Source organism: Alligator sinensis, unplaced genomic scaffold (assembly GCF_000455745.1).
Source record: "Alligator sinensis unplaced genomic scaffold, ASM45574v1 scaffold164_1, whole genome shotgun sequence".
Classification (NCBI taxonomy): domain Eukaryota; kingdom Metazoa; phylum Chordata; order Crocodylia; family Alligatoridae; genus Alligator; species Alligator sinensis.
In genome coordinates, this window is record NW_005843272.1 from 142104 (window position 1) to 158384 (window position 16281).

The following is a 16281-nucleotide window of genomic DNA, read 5'->3' on the forward strand; positions in this document are numbered from 1 at the left end:
CACGTGTTAATCGTTTCAGCTGACTGTATTTGCATTTCAGATTTCACACAAACGTTTCGTTCGACTAAGACCAGTTCCCGAGCCGCGATCCACAGAGGCTGGGGCCACAGCTGCCCCGTTGCGCTCCGGTGGGGCCAGGTCCCAGCGGGAGCCGGGCGCAGCCTCTCCGGGCTGGTGCGGCGCCGCCCCGGGTGTCTGTCCTCTGTATCATAGGTGCGGCAAGGGCTCGCCGACTTCCCGACAGACAGAGCCAGCGTAGCAGAGACCAGAGAGAGAGTTTCCTGGGCACTAAGGTTTTTGCCACTTTGAAGAAGGTATCGAATCTTTTGCCAAACTGGCGACGCTGGTAAGCCGCGTGGGACTTCCTGCCTCGCGGAGACGTGCGCGGGGCTGGCTCCGCGCGGGCACCTGCAGCCAGGCCCGAGCTCTGGTTTGGGAGGAGCAGGAGGCCGGGGCTGGGGCAGAGCCGTGATCGCCGAGGACCAGGCCAGGGTGACGGTCCCTGGGGTGGTTTAAAAGAAGGGACTGGTGGCGGCTGGGCAAGGACGGGGAGAAGGGGCGGCGGGCGCTGGGCCGGAGCCCGAGCGCAGGGCCTGTGCAGCCACGTGCTGGGGACGGCTGCGGGGGCACGCTTGCTTGCGACTCATCAGCCCAAGTTCAAGGCGTCGCACACAGGAGCGTCTCTGCCCGTCCATCGTCTGCAGGCCCTCTCCGAGGAAAGAGCAGGTGCTGCTGTGAACCCTTCTCCTACCCCTGGCAAAGCTGGGAGAGGAAGGGAAACTATTCCAAAGATGCACTTTGGTTTAACAAAACGGGCAGCTTCACCTGGGAGATGGACTAAAAGACCCCCCCCCAAACAGGGTGGGTTGTTTTTGTTCCCTTGAAACCCATGGTAACTTAAAACTGAGATTCATCTAAGTTGATGCAATAAATAGGTAGACTGATTTGAAATTGAGAGAGAGAGAAAAAAATAGTAAAAGAAAAAAAAGCCTCAGTGAAATTCTCTTTCCAACTTGACTACAGCCTGATTCTTCACAGATCAACAGGAGTCTCCAAAATCAGCTGCAGCAGCCCTCTGCTCACTGGGCTTGGTTAATAAAGCACTAAATCACTTAGCCTTTGGCATATGGTTAAGACAACAAAACAATACAGAGCACAAAGAGACGTCTACTCCTAACATTGTTTTTCATACTGCCAAAAAAAGTGTAGAAAGTAGCCATCAGTGTGGGTCCACAGAGCAGTGCAGTGAGACCTTGTCACAACACCGGAGAGATGGGGAGGGGGAGAGAGAGACGGAGGGAGGGAGGGAGGGAGAAGGGGAGACAGAGACAGACAGCGAGCGACCTCCCACAATCCAACATCGTCTCATCTGCTCTGCAGACGGGTCTGGGAAGTCCTGCTGACGGATGAGTTTCTTGGGATCTGTCGTAACTGGGGATGACGGTGGATCTCTCTCTCAGCCAGTGACACCGGGTGAACAGGAGGGTCTAACCCTCTCGGACGCTGACCCGGGGCTCTGCCAGCGAGCTGTGGATGATCCCGACAACAGTCTCAATGCCGTCTGCCTCCAGGAAGGTGCGGTGATCTCCTTCGATGACATGGACTGAGATTTTCCCATCACAGACCTACACGTGGCAAAGGTAAAAGAAAGAGCATGGGCCACCTAGAACTGCAGTGTATTTTAGTTCCCCACTTGTTGCCTCTTAGCCAGAAGACATGAGAGTCTCCCAGCTGAAGGAGGAACAAGCGTGAAGCTTTCTTGCTCCTATAAACATCTGTTTCCGCTCCAGGTCCCTTTAGTTCCGAGCAAAAATCAGCAGCAGGCTCAGGGGCAGGAGCCGGGCCATAAGGCTTCCTGCCTTCAGCTCTGGTGCAGACAGCCGCTTTCCTCCCCGCTGCCCCAAGGAATGAGCTGATGCCGTTAGGCACTGGGGTCCGTCCTCAACATTCACGAAGCTGTGGCTGCCCCCCTCCCCTCCCACACGCCCCTCTACTTCCTTACGTGCCTAGCACCATTCTAGTGTGTGCAAGTCGGGCTGTGGGGGGTGGCAGTGAAAAAGTCCTAAAGGGGCAGGAGACCTGCATCGTGGTCTTGGGGAAGAAAGGAGAAGGTTACTTCTAAAAAAAACCCGTTTTCTCCTATATGCTATAGAGCAAGTAAGTGGGCAAAAGGCAGAAAGCCATTTTGCTTTTTAACTTGTTTCAACTGACCCCTTCTCATCTCCAGGCTGTGCGCTTCAGCGCACGGATCTCTCCTCTTACCTGCCTGTAAACAAGTGCATTTTGGGGAGCTATTAGCAGTCACAGTGGAAATGGCTGCAGGCTGTTAGGAATCACCTAGACCTGGGCCAGACCGCCTAAGCCTTCACGTCCTGTGGGACCGAGAGCAGCCTCCTGTTCGTGGTTTGGAGGTGCTTTTCAGCTCTCAGCAAGACAGAGCTGCGCAAGCATTTCCGTCTCTGGAAGATTTGTTCCCTTGTACAAGGAATGCAACTTCTGGCTGCTTCTACCTGTTCTCCCTCCACAGCAGCCAGAGCTGCTCCTTAGACTGACCTCTGAGAGTTTGTAATCTCCACCCAGGCCGTCTCCATAGTCATCGTTCATCTTGGTTCTCAGCAGCGTCACATTGCCATGGTACTTGAACTCTGGTACATACTTGTCGGCAGCCTTCAGTTTGTGGTAGAAGGAGGCAGCAGCAAAGCTGAGGGCCTCACGATTGAGGTCTCTGTGAATCCGAGCTATTAGGTCCACAGAAGCACTGACACGAGCATCGAAGTCTTGCAGGGGCAGCAGAGTCTCCAGCAACTGCAGAGAGCAAAGCAGCATTTGGTGGTAAAACAGTGAGCGGCATACAGCTGCTGACCAGAACTGGGATTTAAGAAGAGTCTCCCTGAAGCAACAGGAAGTCTGGAGGAACATTACCTTATTGTATTCGGTGCCTGTGAACTGCTGAACAAAGGCACGCATTGCTGCAGCCTCTGCCTCGGCCTCACTTCCCAGGGCCATCTTGGCTTTGTAGATCTGGAACAGAAAAAAGGGCCACAAGTGCCAGAGGGGAGCTCTGCCCTGCTCCCTAATCCATGACTCGGTAATAGAAAGCAACTGGCTGAGGAGCCAGAGACGCGTGGGAGAGGACAATCCAGAAGGGTGCAGAAAGAGGAGGTGGGGTGGAGCGCTGCTCTCCATGGAGACTTGGGATACATGTGCCCATCAGCTAGAAAGCACTGTCAGCAAAAGGGAGATCCTGGGGGAGCTGGGAGGCTCAGCCCGCTCCCACACTACAGTGTACAAGGCATCCACATTAGTGCTTTTGCCCCAACCTGCAGCTCCATGCACTGGCATGTGAAATGAAGTCACAGGGCAACCTCCAGCTCTCATCAGATGTTCCCTCAACCCAAGGGGTAGGGGTCTACTGTGGTTTTTAAATGTGGCATGAGTGTCTTGAGCAATGGGCTCCTTAAATGAAATGCTGCCCAGACAGCTTGGTCGCCAGGTAGAAGCCCCCCAGAATGGCTCACCTGAGTGTGCGCAGCCACGTAGGAGTGGGAGCCGTCGAACAGGAGGAGGCTGTTGGACCCCAGGGAGGGGTTCTGCTGCTGGGCTTGCAGCTGGGAGCACATCTCAAAGGCGACGCAGGCTCCAAAGGAGTATCCAGCAATGCGGTAGGGTCCCTCCGGCTGCACCTGCTTCATGCAGTCAATGTAGTAGGCTGCCAGGCTCTTTATGCTGTCCAAGGGAGCAGCTGAGAGAGAGGAGGAAGCAAAGCCGTGGGTCAGGAACAGGCTGGACACCGGATGCCAGGGGGATAAAGCTTCAGCAGATGCGCACAGCTTCTCCTGGGCAGAGGAAGAAAGCTGCGGGGCAGCCTGCGCTTCTGACCCCAAGCGAGTAGCCACGAGGCAACAAGAGCAGCAGACCTGCCCTCTCACAGGCCTGTCCCTCTGGACCAGGGCCTCTCTGCCCATGGACCCACCTCCACTCCCCTTCCATTCCCACTGGTGCAAGAACCTGCTCTTCACTCCCTAAGCATCTTGTCCCCCACTCGGGGAAGAATGGTTTCTGAAGCTCTCTGGTGGCCTTGGCTGGGGCACGGATGAGGCAGAGCTCAGAAACAAAGTCCCACGGATATGAAAGCCAGCCACACAGGGCCAAGGGTTGAACCGCAGATACCTCGTGTGCACTGGAGCCCGTAGCTGGGGATTCTGAGCCTGGAGGCCAGGGCCTGGAACACGGCAGCGGATCCCTCGATGGGGTGGATGAGGAATAGCGGGCGCTCCGTGCTTTGCACCTCGTTGAGTCGGGTGACGGTCGGCCCCTCGGGATTCAGCACCAGGTTGTTCAGGTTCAGTTCTGGGTGCTTGGCCTGGCCTGCTGTAGTCTTAAATGGCATCAGCTCTTCAGAGGGAAAGCATATGGGAAGCAGCCACTTAGTCAGGCTCCAATTAGTGAGGCAGGCAGGAGGCCAGCTCGTGTAGGCAGCCACGTTTGGTGCCCAAGAAAGGACATGCCTGCCAGTTCCTAGAGGAAAGCGGGCACTTCCCAACAAGCCTGGCTTTGGATTCTGCCACGCCCCCTGCTTCCACTTTTCCCCCCTTCTCTTAACCAGGCTGATGCTACTAACTGTGAGCTTGTGGATCATTCTGATTGCAGGTCTCTGCACTTGTGTGGTTCAGAGAACTGGGGATCTGCCAGGGCTGCTGTGGTGAACAGGCAGCGGAAACATTAAGCTCCTTCCACATAGCTTCCCTCCTCAACCCTTCCTGTGGCTGGCTGGGCCATTGCTGAGGGGGCAGCATGCCTTCCTCGGGCACAGTGCTCAATGCCACTCCCCACCCAGAGGCCCCGCTTCACACCAGGCCGTGCTGCATCCCCTGGCTGTCAGGCTACTATAGTTGCATGGTCTGTTGCAGCCTGGGAGCCTGCTCACGATGCCCTGTACAGCAGTGGTTCTTGGCCTCATTAGACTCAAGGTCCCCTTCAGAAAATGTGAGCTCCCTTTCACTCTCTCTCAGAGAGCAGAAAGACAGAGCAATTCTTCTGTTGCAAAGAACCCATAGAGATTACAGTAGGGCAGAACCGTATTAACAATATGAATTCTTATCTTGCAAATCACATGTGGGTGTTTTCTACACCCGGTGTGTTGCACTCTCAGAAAGGTCTCGCAGGCCCCCAGCTGTGAATCCTTGGTGCACAGGGTCAGGAGGCAGTCCGCAGTCTGCCTCATGCCCAAAGTGTGGCTGGAAGCGGCTCGCCTACCCTCTGCTGTTCCAGATTTGGTGGAAAGCTCCCGCAGTTTGTTAATGGTAAGCCCTCGAATCTCTCTCATCGGCATGATGATGTCATAGTCCCTCTCCAGGGTCTGGCGGATCTCCACGCCCATGAGGGAGTCCAAGCCCAGATCGGCCAGGGTGCTCTCAGCGTTCAGACTGTTCAAGTCACGGACACCTGAGGAAAGAAGCAGGAGTTTAGCACAACAGACAGACGTCCTTCTACCTTCGGGGCTTTCCCGGCAACATCCTCCCCCAGTAGCTTCTCTTCCATTCCTCCTCTTCGTTTCCCTGCTTCGCATCCCCTGGGGTCCCATGTCTGTGCCTCCACTTTCTGCCTCAACCATTCTTTTTCCAGCCAGCCTGACCTGCTTCCTTAAGTGAAGCCCCCTCTGCCTTTGGGCAGGCTTCTGGCTTGCCTCTGTGGATCTGACGACCAATCCAAATGCAGTACTCTTAGCAATTCATTGATAGCAGCACTCAATGTGCTGGATGTCTCCACTGGGACATTTGTTGGAATTCATTAAAATTCAGTGACAGGAAACAGATTTTACACCCAATTGCTGCCAGAAACATGAATTTATCAGGGATCTCACCAATACCTTACCAGCAACAGCAGTGCAATATCCCAGGTCATGCTGGAGTATTCAGTTTGCACAATCAGGCAGTCAAGGCTACCAGTGCTAACTTCCCTGATCTTGTTGGGGCTTTGCACAACCTGCCTCTAACCCAGGCCACATATCTGGTTCCACCCTGGACCAGATAGTCAGATGAGATATCAATAGGAAGTGTGTCAGACAGCAAAGAGGCCCTCCAGTTCTAGCTAAACCTGTATCCCATATCACCCAACTGTTCCCGAGACTGCCTTTGGGTAGCTTCCCTGCCCTGTGAGCCGTTCCGAGACTTGAAAGAATTGGGATGCAGGCTCAGACGTGGGACAGGCTGCTGCAGAGCACTGAGAACCAGTCCAGGTGGCAGCAGGTGGAGGCATTAAGCCACCAGTGTAACAGGACAAGCAGTCATGTTCACTACTATTTTCACATTTCCCTTGTACACTCCTCCCCACACCACCCCCAGTGTCTGCATTCATCAGTGGCTCCTTATACTTGATTGTGAGCATTTTGGGGAGAGACTGTGTTCTGTGTTTGTACAATGATGTATTTGACCAAGCTGAAACCAAAGTATAAACAGGTGGCTGGAAGATGGGACAGAAGAGGATGATACAGGAACAAGGAAGCCCCCCAAAAGGTAGCTGTGTTGGCATGTAGCTAGAAGGCACAGCCAAGCAAGTACAGGATCCATCAGCTCAGCCCATGTACAGAGCACAGGGAAATATTGAACTCAAACCCCATCTTCCATGGCCAAAACAGCCACCACCTCCTCAGATCCTGCATAATTGCAGCCTTGGTGCTACTGTTTCCCTTTGCATCAAGCCCCAAGTCCTCTTGTCCCCCTGCACGGTTGGATGAGAAGCCTTCCCCTTCAGTAACCTTTGATAAGACTCTCCTATGACCTCTTCTCTCTCTGCCCAAGCCCCAGTGGTTTCCCTTTTGGCTTCCCCAAGTTCTTCCTCTTGGACCTCGTTTCCGATCTAGGATCTACATTCAGTCCAGGCCTTTCACATCCTGGCCTCCAAGACTTTTCATAAGGACTCTTCCACCTACATCTGACCCAATTTCTTCCTACACCCAATCCCAATCCCCACATTCCGCCCAAGCTTCTCTTCTAGCCATTCTTTGCATTGCCTTGGCTCACTTCCTTCTTCCACACCAACCCCCACACTCATCTGGGAGGCTGAGCTGTATTCCCTCCTCCACCTCCGTATCCCTACACCACCCCCTGCTCTGCCGGATCAGCACAATTGCACTGGCCCGTTGTGCTGGGGTGTCTCAGTGCAGACCAATATAGCAATGTGTCTACTGGCCAGGGTGTCTCAATGCAGAGCCCTAGGGGAGGGCAACCCCCCTCCACCAAGCTATGCCACTTGTGGTGCCAGCAGCACTCCCACTGCTGCGTGGGCAGGAGGTGCTTCTGGAGAATCAACAGCTGGCTCTTGGGCCAGGGCCTGCCTTCGGTGACCCACTGGCAGCTGCTGGCACCACCATTTCCTGCAGCACATTCGGATGCTGATTCTAGAACGCAGAGCACAGGTTTACGTACCCAGGATGTGGGCCACGGCCTCCACGAGGTCACAAGGGCCACTTCCTTCGCTCTTTGTAGAAATCTTTTCTGCCAGGACAAAGCTGGACACAATGGGATGTGGCTGATTCAGGAACTGGTCCAGAACCTCCAGGCACGAGGCAATTCGCTGTGGGATGGTCCCGCCAATCACAGTGTTGTCATTGCCCCGTGTCTTTATGACGACACCCACATCGCCAACGACACCCCACTGCACACACAATGCTGGAAAAGAAGGCAGAGACAAGGACCCATGAAATGGCAAATGGGAGGATAACTGTAGGGAGAGGGAAACCAAAAGCAGAGAGCTAGTGTATTCACCCCCATGCTGCCATGCTCTGGCAACTAGTGAAAGAGGACGTGCGTATGTCCACTCATCAGCATATGCAGGGAGACAAAAGGCAAGGAAGGAAAAGTGCTCCAAGCAGACACAGGCATGAGCTATTTGGAAGCCCCCTCTGCCTGTTTGGCAAGGCTTGGGGAGGGGGGGGAAGCTGAGGAACAACCCAGCCTCTTACCTGGAAGCCCATCATGCTTCCGCTGCTCACAGACACGCTCCATGGTGGAGTTGGCAAAGCCATAGTTAGTCTGTCCGGCATTCCCTCTTCCAGAGCTTACAGATGAGAAAGCAACAAAGTAGTCCAGGTCCGGACACTTCTTACGACTCACTCTGAGAAGGGGACAGGATAACAGGAGTCTTTCAATACTTTTTTTTAGGAGGGTCCTGTCCTACCCCCCAACACGACCTCAAGGAGTAGAAACATCTGTACGACAAGCAGCCCCCAGGCCTAGGCCAGTACCACCGAGTTCCTCCCCCTGACACCACCTACCGGTCCAGATGAATGATGCCTGCAGACTTGGGTTTGCAGACCTCTTGGAAGGATTCTGGTGTCTGGTTCTCCATCATGGCATCTCTGAGAACCTGTGGGAGACAGGAAAGGGCACCTGAACATCTCTCCAGTTTATCTTCAAATTGGCATCTAACCTACTCCCGGTAGTTTTGGAGGTTGCAACTGCAGTAACAGGTTCTCCATTAGGCCTAGAACTAGAAAGCCAGCTACGAGATTCATGTGCTGATCCATGCCAAGATGCTGAAAATGCACAGAAAGAGCACACCCATTCTTTCCTCATGTTTTCCACATAGAAATTATGAGCTAATATCACAGAGACCAAAAATCTCTTAGCAGATGATGACTGATTTAAAAAAAAAAAAAAAAAGTCATCATCTCTTTATTGGATTTTTCTAGTCCATTCTTTCCCTCATCATCCAGTAGCCTTCCTCATCCCGAAAGTGCTGAAAGGGGCTTTCCGTGGCCAAGGGTCACTATAAGGCCTGGCTTATGCCAGGGGTGGGCTGCTCAGTTCTAAAGGATGCAAGCTGGGAGAAGAGGTCCGCCCCAGAAATGGCAGAAGGTCACAGTACCAGGTATTCCCAAGCTAAGTATGTCCAAATTAGGGAAGACAAAAAACAAAGCTGATTCGACTCCATGAGCTCAGTGCTGAAAACACTTGCACAGCTACTGACAATTTCTGTCACTCACCATAGCCAAGTTAAAGATTCCCCCAACTGGTCCAAGCTGTATCGCTTCATCTAGTAACTTCTGTGTTCCCTCTAAAGTGCCAACATCGCTGGTTGACACCAAGACCTGGACTCCCATCTCCTTCCATAGACCGATTTGTTTAGCTTGGTAGCCTACAAAACAGAAGTCTAGTTTGAGCATCGTTGTTCTGGGCACTCAGTGTCCCAGCGAAACTACTTCCTGCCCATTTTCTGGTCACTAAGGGCTCCTGGAAAGATTTTTCCTGCTTTTACTAAGATTAACAGGAAATATAGACCTCTTGGGGATGGAGACAACACTTGCTGTTGTAAATGGTGAAGCCCTGAATGGAAGTTCCTACTTGAGACGCAGTGTGCCCTGTGGGACAGCGCAGCCATTGCATGCGGCTCTGAGGTGAAACGGAGCGATTTTCATTGCAGTTCTTCACATGTCATATCCCACACAGTCTTTTGCTTCTCCTCTGGACAAAAGCAGAGATGGTACTTATTTATCTAGAGCTGAAAATATGGCTGGAGCTTTGCCAACATACGACAATCCCCCATAAATGCAGGGGGCGGAGAAGGGCGAGGTAGGTTTACAGCAGCAATTCTCAGCCAGGGTGCCACAGAACCGTGGGTGCCTTAAGATTTTTAAGGGTGCCACAGAGTGCCATGCAAACAACTCACAAGGATAAGCCCAGAGACTTCAAATAGGAATCCACAGTGCCAAAAACATTTCTGACCTGTTGTGGTCTTTCCAGACAATTTGCAACAGAAGAATTGCACTATTACTTTTCTGTAGTAAAAAAGCACAAGAAACTAAATCCAGCATTTTCCAAGGACTGCCTTGAGCCTAATGAGGGATGCCTCAAGTCTAAAAAAGGTTGAGAATCACCAGTCTAGTGCAAGTTGGAAAAAGGAATCAGGAAGGAAGTTCTGTTGGGTAGATGGATGGGGCCGCATTTAAAAAGAAAGGAGAAAAGGATTGCTCGTTTGTTTTTAAATATATACGGAGTTACACAGGACTGACAGCAAACCCAGAATTCAAAATAGCTGCAGAAGGGAAGAGGGAAACCAGGACTAGGTTAGAAGATGGACCTTGTCCAATCAGGCAAGGTAGCCAACACTTATCTGCCAGAGCAAGATCTTGGCCAGATTGAAGAGGAAAAGGCATGAGTCATGGAGATGGAAGAGAGAGAATGCAGCAACTGGGGTGGAAGAGGAAGAATAGGACAAGGGCCTGGAGACTGGGATGGGATTGGGGGGGGTGGGGGGGGAGACACAAAAAAAAGGACTTGAAAAGCAGAAGTGGAAGTTAGTGCCAAAGAAGAAAAAAAAAAAAAAAAAAAAAAAAAAAAAAAAAAAAAAGAGAGTCAGGGTTGGAAGAGAGGAAGTCAAAATGCTACCAAGACCTGCATGCTGGCAAGGCAGGCATAACACTGGAATTTCCTACTGGAGATGGAAAAAAGTATGAATAAGGATTGGCTTAATTTTTACCAGGCAAAGCTTGAGTTGTGTCAAGACCACTATCAGCAGGGTCACAGAGACAGCAAGGTAGTTCCAAGTCATCTGTTTAATTATGGGTAATCTCACTTAGGGGTGGGAGCAGGAGGAAGACTAGAAGGCTGGGGTCTGATCTTGGGGGAGAAGGTAACCAGAGTAGGAGTGGCTGTGCCCAAAAGAGAGAGAGAGAAGAAGAACAAGCATGGCATCTGTGGTGCCAACAGGACAAGGGTCTGTAGGAAGCTGGAGGGGAGTTTGGTCAATAGGCAGAGCGAGAGGGCTGATGCAAGGTGGCTTTGTAAAGGAAGGCACTTACCAGGGACCTGGGTAAAGGCAGTTTCACTCATATGGGAGATCAGGTGTCAGTTTAGAGGAAAGAGGGGGGAACAGAATAAAAAAAGTAGACAGAAGGGAGTTAGAAGGTGGCAAGAGTGAGCAGGGAAAGGATGGAAATGGTCCAGGAACTGGAAAAGGAGCTCAGATTGAGAGGTCTATTTTGGGATAAGCAAAACTGTGGCTTGACGGAGGAGTGAAAGGACCAAGAAGGGAGAAAATTAAAAAAAAAAAAAAACACACAAATAAAAGTGTTCAGAGGAGATAGTGAGGGGATCTGCAGACAGCTCAGCCCCGTGCCTCTGCTCCCACCTGCAGGCTCCAATCAGCGGTCAACCACAGGCACAACCGTGCCCACGGCACCTGCTCTCACTTCTCCACTCACCAGTTCTTACGCCAGAACGAGATGTCAGCACGAGTTTCTGAGCTCCTCTCTCAGCAAGCCAGTGTGCCAATTCGAGCCCAAATCCGCCAAGGCCCCCTGTGATGATGTAGGATTTGGTAGGTGGGCAAAAAGTGCGGGAGATGGCAGGGAGTTGGGTTAGCACAGAATCACTTGCAGGCAAGTCCTTCTCTTCTTCCCGGACCTTCCAACAAAATCACAGGTAACAAAATCAGGCAGGCATACATACCCTACTTCTCCTCCCACAGAAGAAGTTGTGCTCCCATTGCACATCAAACCTCTTTGGACCCGGAGTCACAGAGCTATAACACCTTACGTGTCACCTGGCCGAGGTGGCAATATCGGTGGCTATGTGGTTAATTAACCCCGCTAATTACAAAGATCCCTCCTCTCCTACACCGCAGATACAGAATTCTCATTAGGGAACCTCACCCTCTGTGCACGGCTGTTAGGTGCAGAACAGCGGGGCCTGTCTTTTTTGGCAGACATGTCACAGATTATCCATGCACCCTCCACAGCTACCACTCAGCCCTTTCCCTTGGTCTACTGCTCTGCTGTCTGCTCCTTTCATCATCTGCCATCATGTGCCTTTCCCCTCCCCGGTCTGCTGTGCGCTCCACACACAAATTGCCTATGCCGTTAGTGGCAGTTTGGCCACTCCTGTAGTAGAAAACCCAAAGCCTACAGTTTTCTTGTTACCTTAACCATAACTTTGCCAATGTGTTTTCCTTGTGCCATGAACCTAAAGGCAGCTTCCAACTCCTCTTTGCCAAAGACAGTGTGCTTCAAGGGTTTCACTATGCCATCTCTTATCCCCTTCTTCACCAACTCTTCCACTTCCACCCATGCAGGACTTCCCTTTTTCAAAACAGCATCTAGCAGGATCCCATGGAACGTCACATTCTTCAGGAAGAGAGCCATTCCTGTAAGAGGCACATGATTAGCCAGACCATATTGCTGTTCTCTCAGATTAAATCTTTTGGGCCTCCAAAAGCATGCAGACATTTCCATTCAAGTCAATGGTTTAAGAGTGAGAGGAGCAATTGCTAGGCTTCAGGATTAAAAACTGGGAGGGTGGCGGCGGGGGACATGGGACGGACAGACCAACCAAAATAAAATTAGCCAACATTAATTAAAAATGACAAACATGAGCAAGGTTGTTCCCCGAGGAACAAACCAGTGGAACAAACTTCACCCATGCAAAAAATCAGCTACTCCGATATTAGTTATTAACGTTAAATAGTCAGGATGAATTCATAACTGGCCAGTGATCTGAGGAGCAGGATATTTAGCAAGTAATGAGATGCGACTCAGAAGCAAAACTTGAATTAACTCATTCTATCGCCACAGGATAAACGCCCCTGTAGGACACACACATGCTTTATCCCAACTGGTTTAAACGCACAAAAACAACAAGCAGTCAAGTCCCAGGGCTGGCACCACCCCCCACAAGCAGCAATTCCACAGCTGGATTAAACCCGCTGACATGTCTTATTGCAAAGTCGTATGGAGTTAGTCAACATTATTGTTTCATAGGAATCGTCCCTCCCATGGAAGGATCTGTACGAGTCCCCTGCCCTTGCCAGATTAGCTTCCCTCTTCCTATTGGAACTGCATTGTTAGCTTCTGCCAAGTTTCCAGTATCTACCGGTTCCTTTAAGCCCTCCATCTTCCTACGCATTTGCAGCACTTCGTAACATCTGTACGTTTCACAAATGCGTTATTTACAGCTTACCAGGATCTTCAGATTGTTACACACAAGGTCTGTCCCAAGACATCTGCACAACTATTTGCTCTTACAATTGCGCGCTGTATAAACATATTACAAAGGCCCTGCCCTAGACAATCTTAGCAATTTTGTATGTGGTTACCAGGAGCTCCCTCCTCCACTGCTCCTTTTGCTGGGAGTTTGCAGAAAGGTGCTTGCTGAGAAAAGCTTGATAAGCAATCATTGATTAAATGTCTTGTTGCAAACTTCATTTTGCTTGATAATCATATAATGTTCACAATGGTAAATGTTCAGATTTTGGAACGTGATATTCTAGCTAAGCACTTGTCTCCACTTGCAAACTAATGTAGGTTAAGGCAAGGCATAAATCTATATCCAAGGGACTACTCCTAAATAGTCGCCAGGGGTAGATAACCTTCAAGGAGAACAGGGACTGGGCCATGTCTTCCACACGTTCCCCAATACCACATCTTACCTAGATGGTTGTTTTTGGACAGATCAAATTTGCCGATTTCCAAAAAGCGTCCGTGTTGAGCAAGGCAACGTAGACTGGCTTGGAGCTTCTCTTCTGCCAAGGAGTTTAGCACGAGGTCAACACCTGCAAGGGAGGAGTAAGATTATCCAGGCATGCGCACCCCTGGCCTAGTCTAACCCCCTCTCCTGGTAACCTGGTCTAAGCTATAAACAGTACATCCTTGTTGTGTTCCTTCTAGTCCCTGGAGACATTTTCTTCTGCCATCAGATATGCCTTGGACCCACCTTTCCCTTTGGTAGCCCGCAGAATATGTTGCTCAAAGGCGGTACTTCTAGAGTTGGCAAAACTGCTTGCATCCAGCTGGGGGAACCGTGCTTGGAGATACTTGCGTTTCTCAGTAGAACCTGACAACAGGAGAAGGAATGCATTTTTTTTCCCCTGAGACACCAGCAGCACTCCTCGACTCACAAGCAAGATTCCCCTTCCCTCTTGAGGCCTCTGCCAAAGGGATAAAGCTAGAACACGGGCTTGAGGAGTCGCTGGATACCTGCTGCGGAAGCACTGGGGTTTGACACCTAGAAAGCTTCAGGACGAGGCTAGTGTGTAGCTGCTGCCCCCCTCAAGCCGACAGGGCAATCATGACTACTTCTACTTGGAACAAACCCAGTTATGCACTGGAGGGAAGCTGCCTTTGATCAACAATCAATTGCTTTGCTTTATTCTTTGTAGTTCCCTGAAACCATCGTCTTGATCCCGAGATGGGGAAAAGCATGATGTCAGCAAAACTAGGATGCTAGATTTCAAAAAAGGTGGATTTCAACCATGTTGAGGAGACGGTTAACATGGTGCCATGGGAAGACAGGCTAAAGGTTAAAAGTACATTAGGAGGGCTGAAAGCTAAAAGGGCTGGAAGTCCAACAAAAAAACAAAAACAAAAAAAAAAAACCTGTTCCGACATGACAGAACCACAAGAATGGTACGTGGCTGTACAAGGAGCTTCTAGGATGCCTCAAATGAAAAACAAAAGCATACAGGCAACGAAGATGGGCAGGTCACTAAGGAAGAATAATTTAAAAAAAATAAAATAAAATAAAATAAAAAAAAAAAAATAGTACAAACCTGCAGGGACAAAAATGGGGAAGGCAAAGAAAGAACGAGCTGCACCTGGCAGCAATGTTAAGGGCAATGAGAAAAGGTTCTATAAGTACTTTGGGCAGAAGAGACATGGTTCTTTGGGTAGATGTGATATCGTTTATTAGACCAATTGCTATGTGCAAGCTTTTGGGCACAAACACCCTTCTTTAAGCATTGAGAAAAGGAAGACTAAGGAAGCTGTGGGTCCACTGTTTAGCAGCCAGGACCAACTCTTAACAGAAGATGCAAAGAAGGCAGAGCTACTCAACAGGTACTTACCTGGGGCACGTTAGGGTGTTACATCTTGTGGCTGTGCTAGGGTTTACTGTGTCGTTTTACTAATAGGTTAGATAATAGATTTCTGTAGGATTTGGATAGGGTAGGTCCTGTCTTTAGTGAGGGAGGGGTTGAACTCGATGACCTCTGGAGGTTGCTTCCTGCCCTGCTTTTGTTTTTTTATGATTCTAAGTTACTTGGAGTCACTCGTGGCATGCCCTAGGAGCACGGCAGAGATTTCCTAAGGTGGCCAGCAGCTGGGTGTACCCCATTTCCAGGTGCTCTCTTACTGGAAGCCTGGGGTCAAGAGCTGATGGGAGAATGTGCAGGTCAGGAAAAAAGAGTCACAGAATGGGGACCTTGGCACTCACCCACAGTTGTGAAGACACGGCAGCCCATGCTCAGGGCTATGGTGATAGCTGCCTGGCCCACACCCCCAGAGCCTGAGTGAATGAGCACGCTCTCCCCCCGCTTCATGCCACCACGAGAGATCAAAGCATAATAAGCTGTGGCATAGACCGCGGGCACGGTGGCTGCTTCCTCCAGGGTCCTGGAAAGGTGACACACACCAAAACCAGCATGAGACAGGACAAAGCACTCGTGGTCACATACCTTCAACTGCAAGGCAGTTTGTCAGAGCAGCCCAGGCTGAGCCCAGATCAGCTGTTTTCAGAGCTTACTGCAAGTCTCACCATTATGGAAGCTTCTCCCTCCAGTAACCGACTGATCAATGCTATTCCGCCCCCAGCATACACAGACATAGCAACCAAACCCAAGAGGGGTGAAGTGCAAACTCCACTGAGGACTGCTATGCACACAGTGGTGCTCAACTCCTGCAGTGACAGCAACTCCAGTATTTGCAAGCTACAGAGCAGGTTTATCACAACCTGGGAGACCAGTTCTGGATCAACGCAGGATGGAGTCAGACCCTGAAAACACCAGCTGTGGTATTAAACAGTAGTTCTGCTCACTTTGAGCAGTATCAGACGTTTTCTCTCACGTTAGAGTTCCTACTGAGACTTTGCTCCATGCAGACAGCTGAGGGGTACACCCTGTAGTAAGAGAGAAGGGAAATGGACCCACCAGTTCTCTGGCACATCCCACAGGCAACACCTGTCAATGTCCACCGCTGTAGCCAGTCCCTTTGCCTGCAGCAATCCCATAACCCGTTTTCCAGCAGGGTCCCGCCCCGAGAACTCCATTCCCAGCAAGTTGTCCTTTGTACTCCAGTTACCTAAGACAACAAAAATCAACACTGTGAAACTCTTCCTGAAAAACCCTCCCGCTCAAAAGGTCATCACCATGAACGCTCTTCTGGAAGCAGAGGAGTCCCCTCACTTCAGGGCAGCATCTCCAAAGTCCTGGAATAAGCCTGCTGCTTTCTAGCTCAGTAACCAGCAGAGCAGGAAATAAAATAAAATAATCAGGGAGTCCAAGAACTAGAAG

General features: G+C 50.7%; 1 protein-coding gene across 10 annotated transcripts in view; it reads right to left on the reverse strand.

Moving 5' to 3' along the window:
* Positions 1–9: 9 nt before the first annotated feature.
* The window catches only part of FASN (fatty acid synthase), an 89537-nt gene continuing 73265 nt past the window's right edge, over positions 10–16281 (reverse strand). For 9 of the 10 annotated variants that reach the window (XM_025194660.1, XM_025194656.1, XM_025194659.1 and 6 more), the window contains 15 exons: positions 15919–16069; positions 15207–15385; positions 13710–13829; positions 13426–13548; positions 11921–12144; positions 11204–11405; positions 8987–9138; positions 8276–8367; positions 7964–8115; positions 7428–7670; positions 5257–5445; positions 4171–4395; positions 3519–3742; positions 2554–3021; positions 10–1625 (listed from right to left, as the gene is read on the reverse strand). In XM_025194660.1, coding sequence (XP_025050445.1) covers positions 1488–1625; positions 2554–3021; positions 3519–3742; positions 4171–4395; positions 5257–5445; positions 7428–7670; positions 7964–8115; positions 8276–8367; positions 8987–9138; positions 11204–11405; positions 11921–12144; positions 13426–13548; positions 13710–13829; positions 15207–15385; positions 15919–16069 — 2882 coding nt within the window. In that variant the 3' untranslated portion in view covers positions 10–1487. The remainder of the gene's footprint in view (positions 1626–2553; positions 3022–3518; positions 3743–4170; positions 4396–5256; positions 5446–7427; positions 7671–7963; positions 8116–8275; positions 8368–8986; positions 9139–11203; positions 11406–11920; positions 12145–13425; positions 13549–13709; positions 13830–15206; positions 15386–15918; positions 16070–16281) is intronic. The other variant, XM_006038172.3, reaches the window with a different exon arrangement.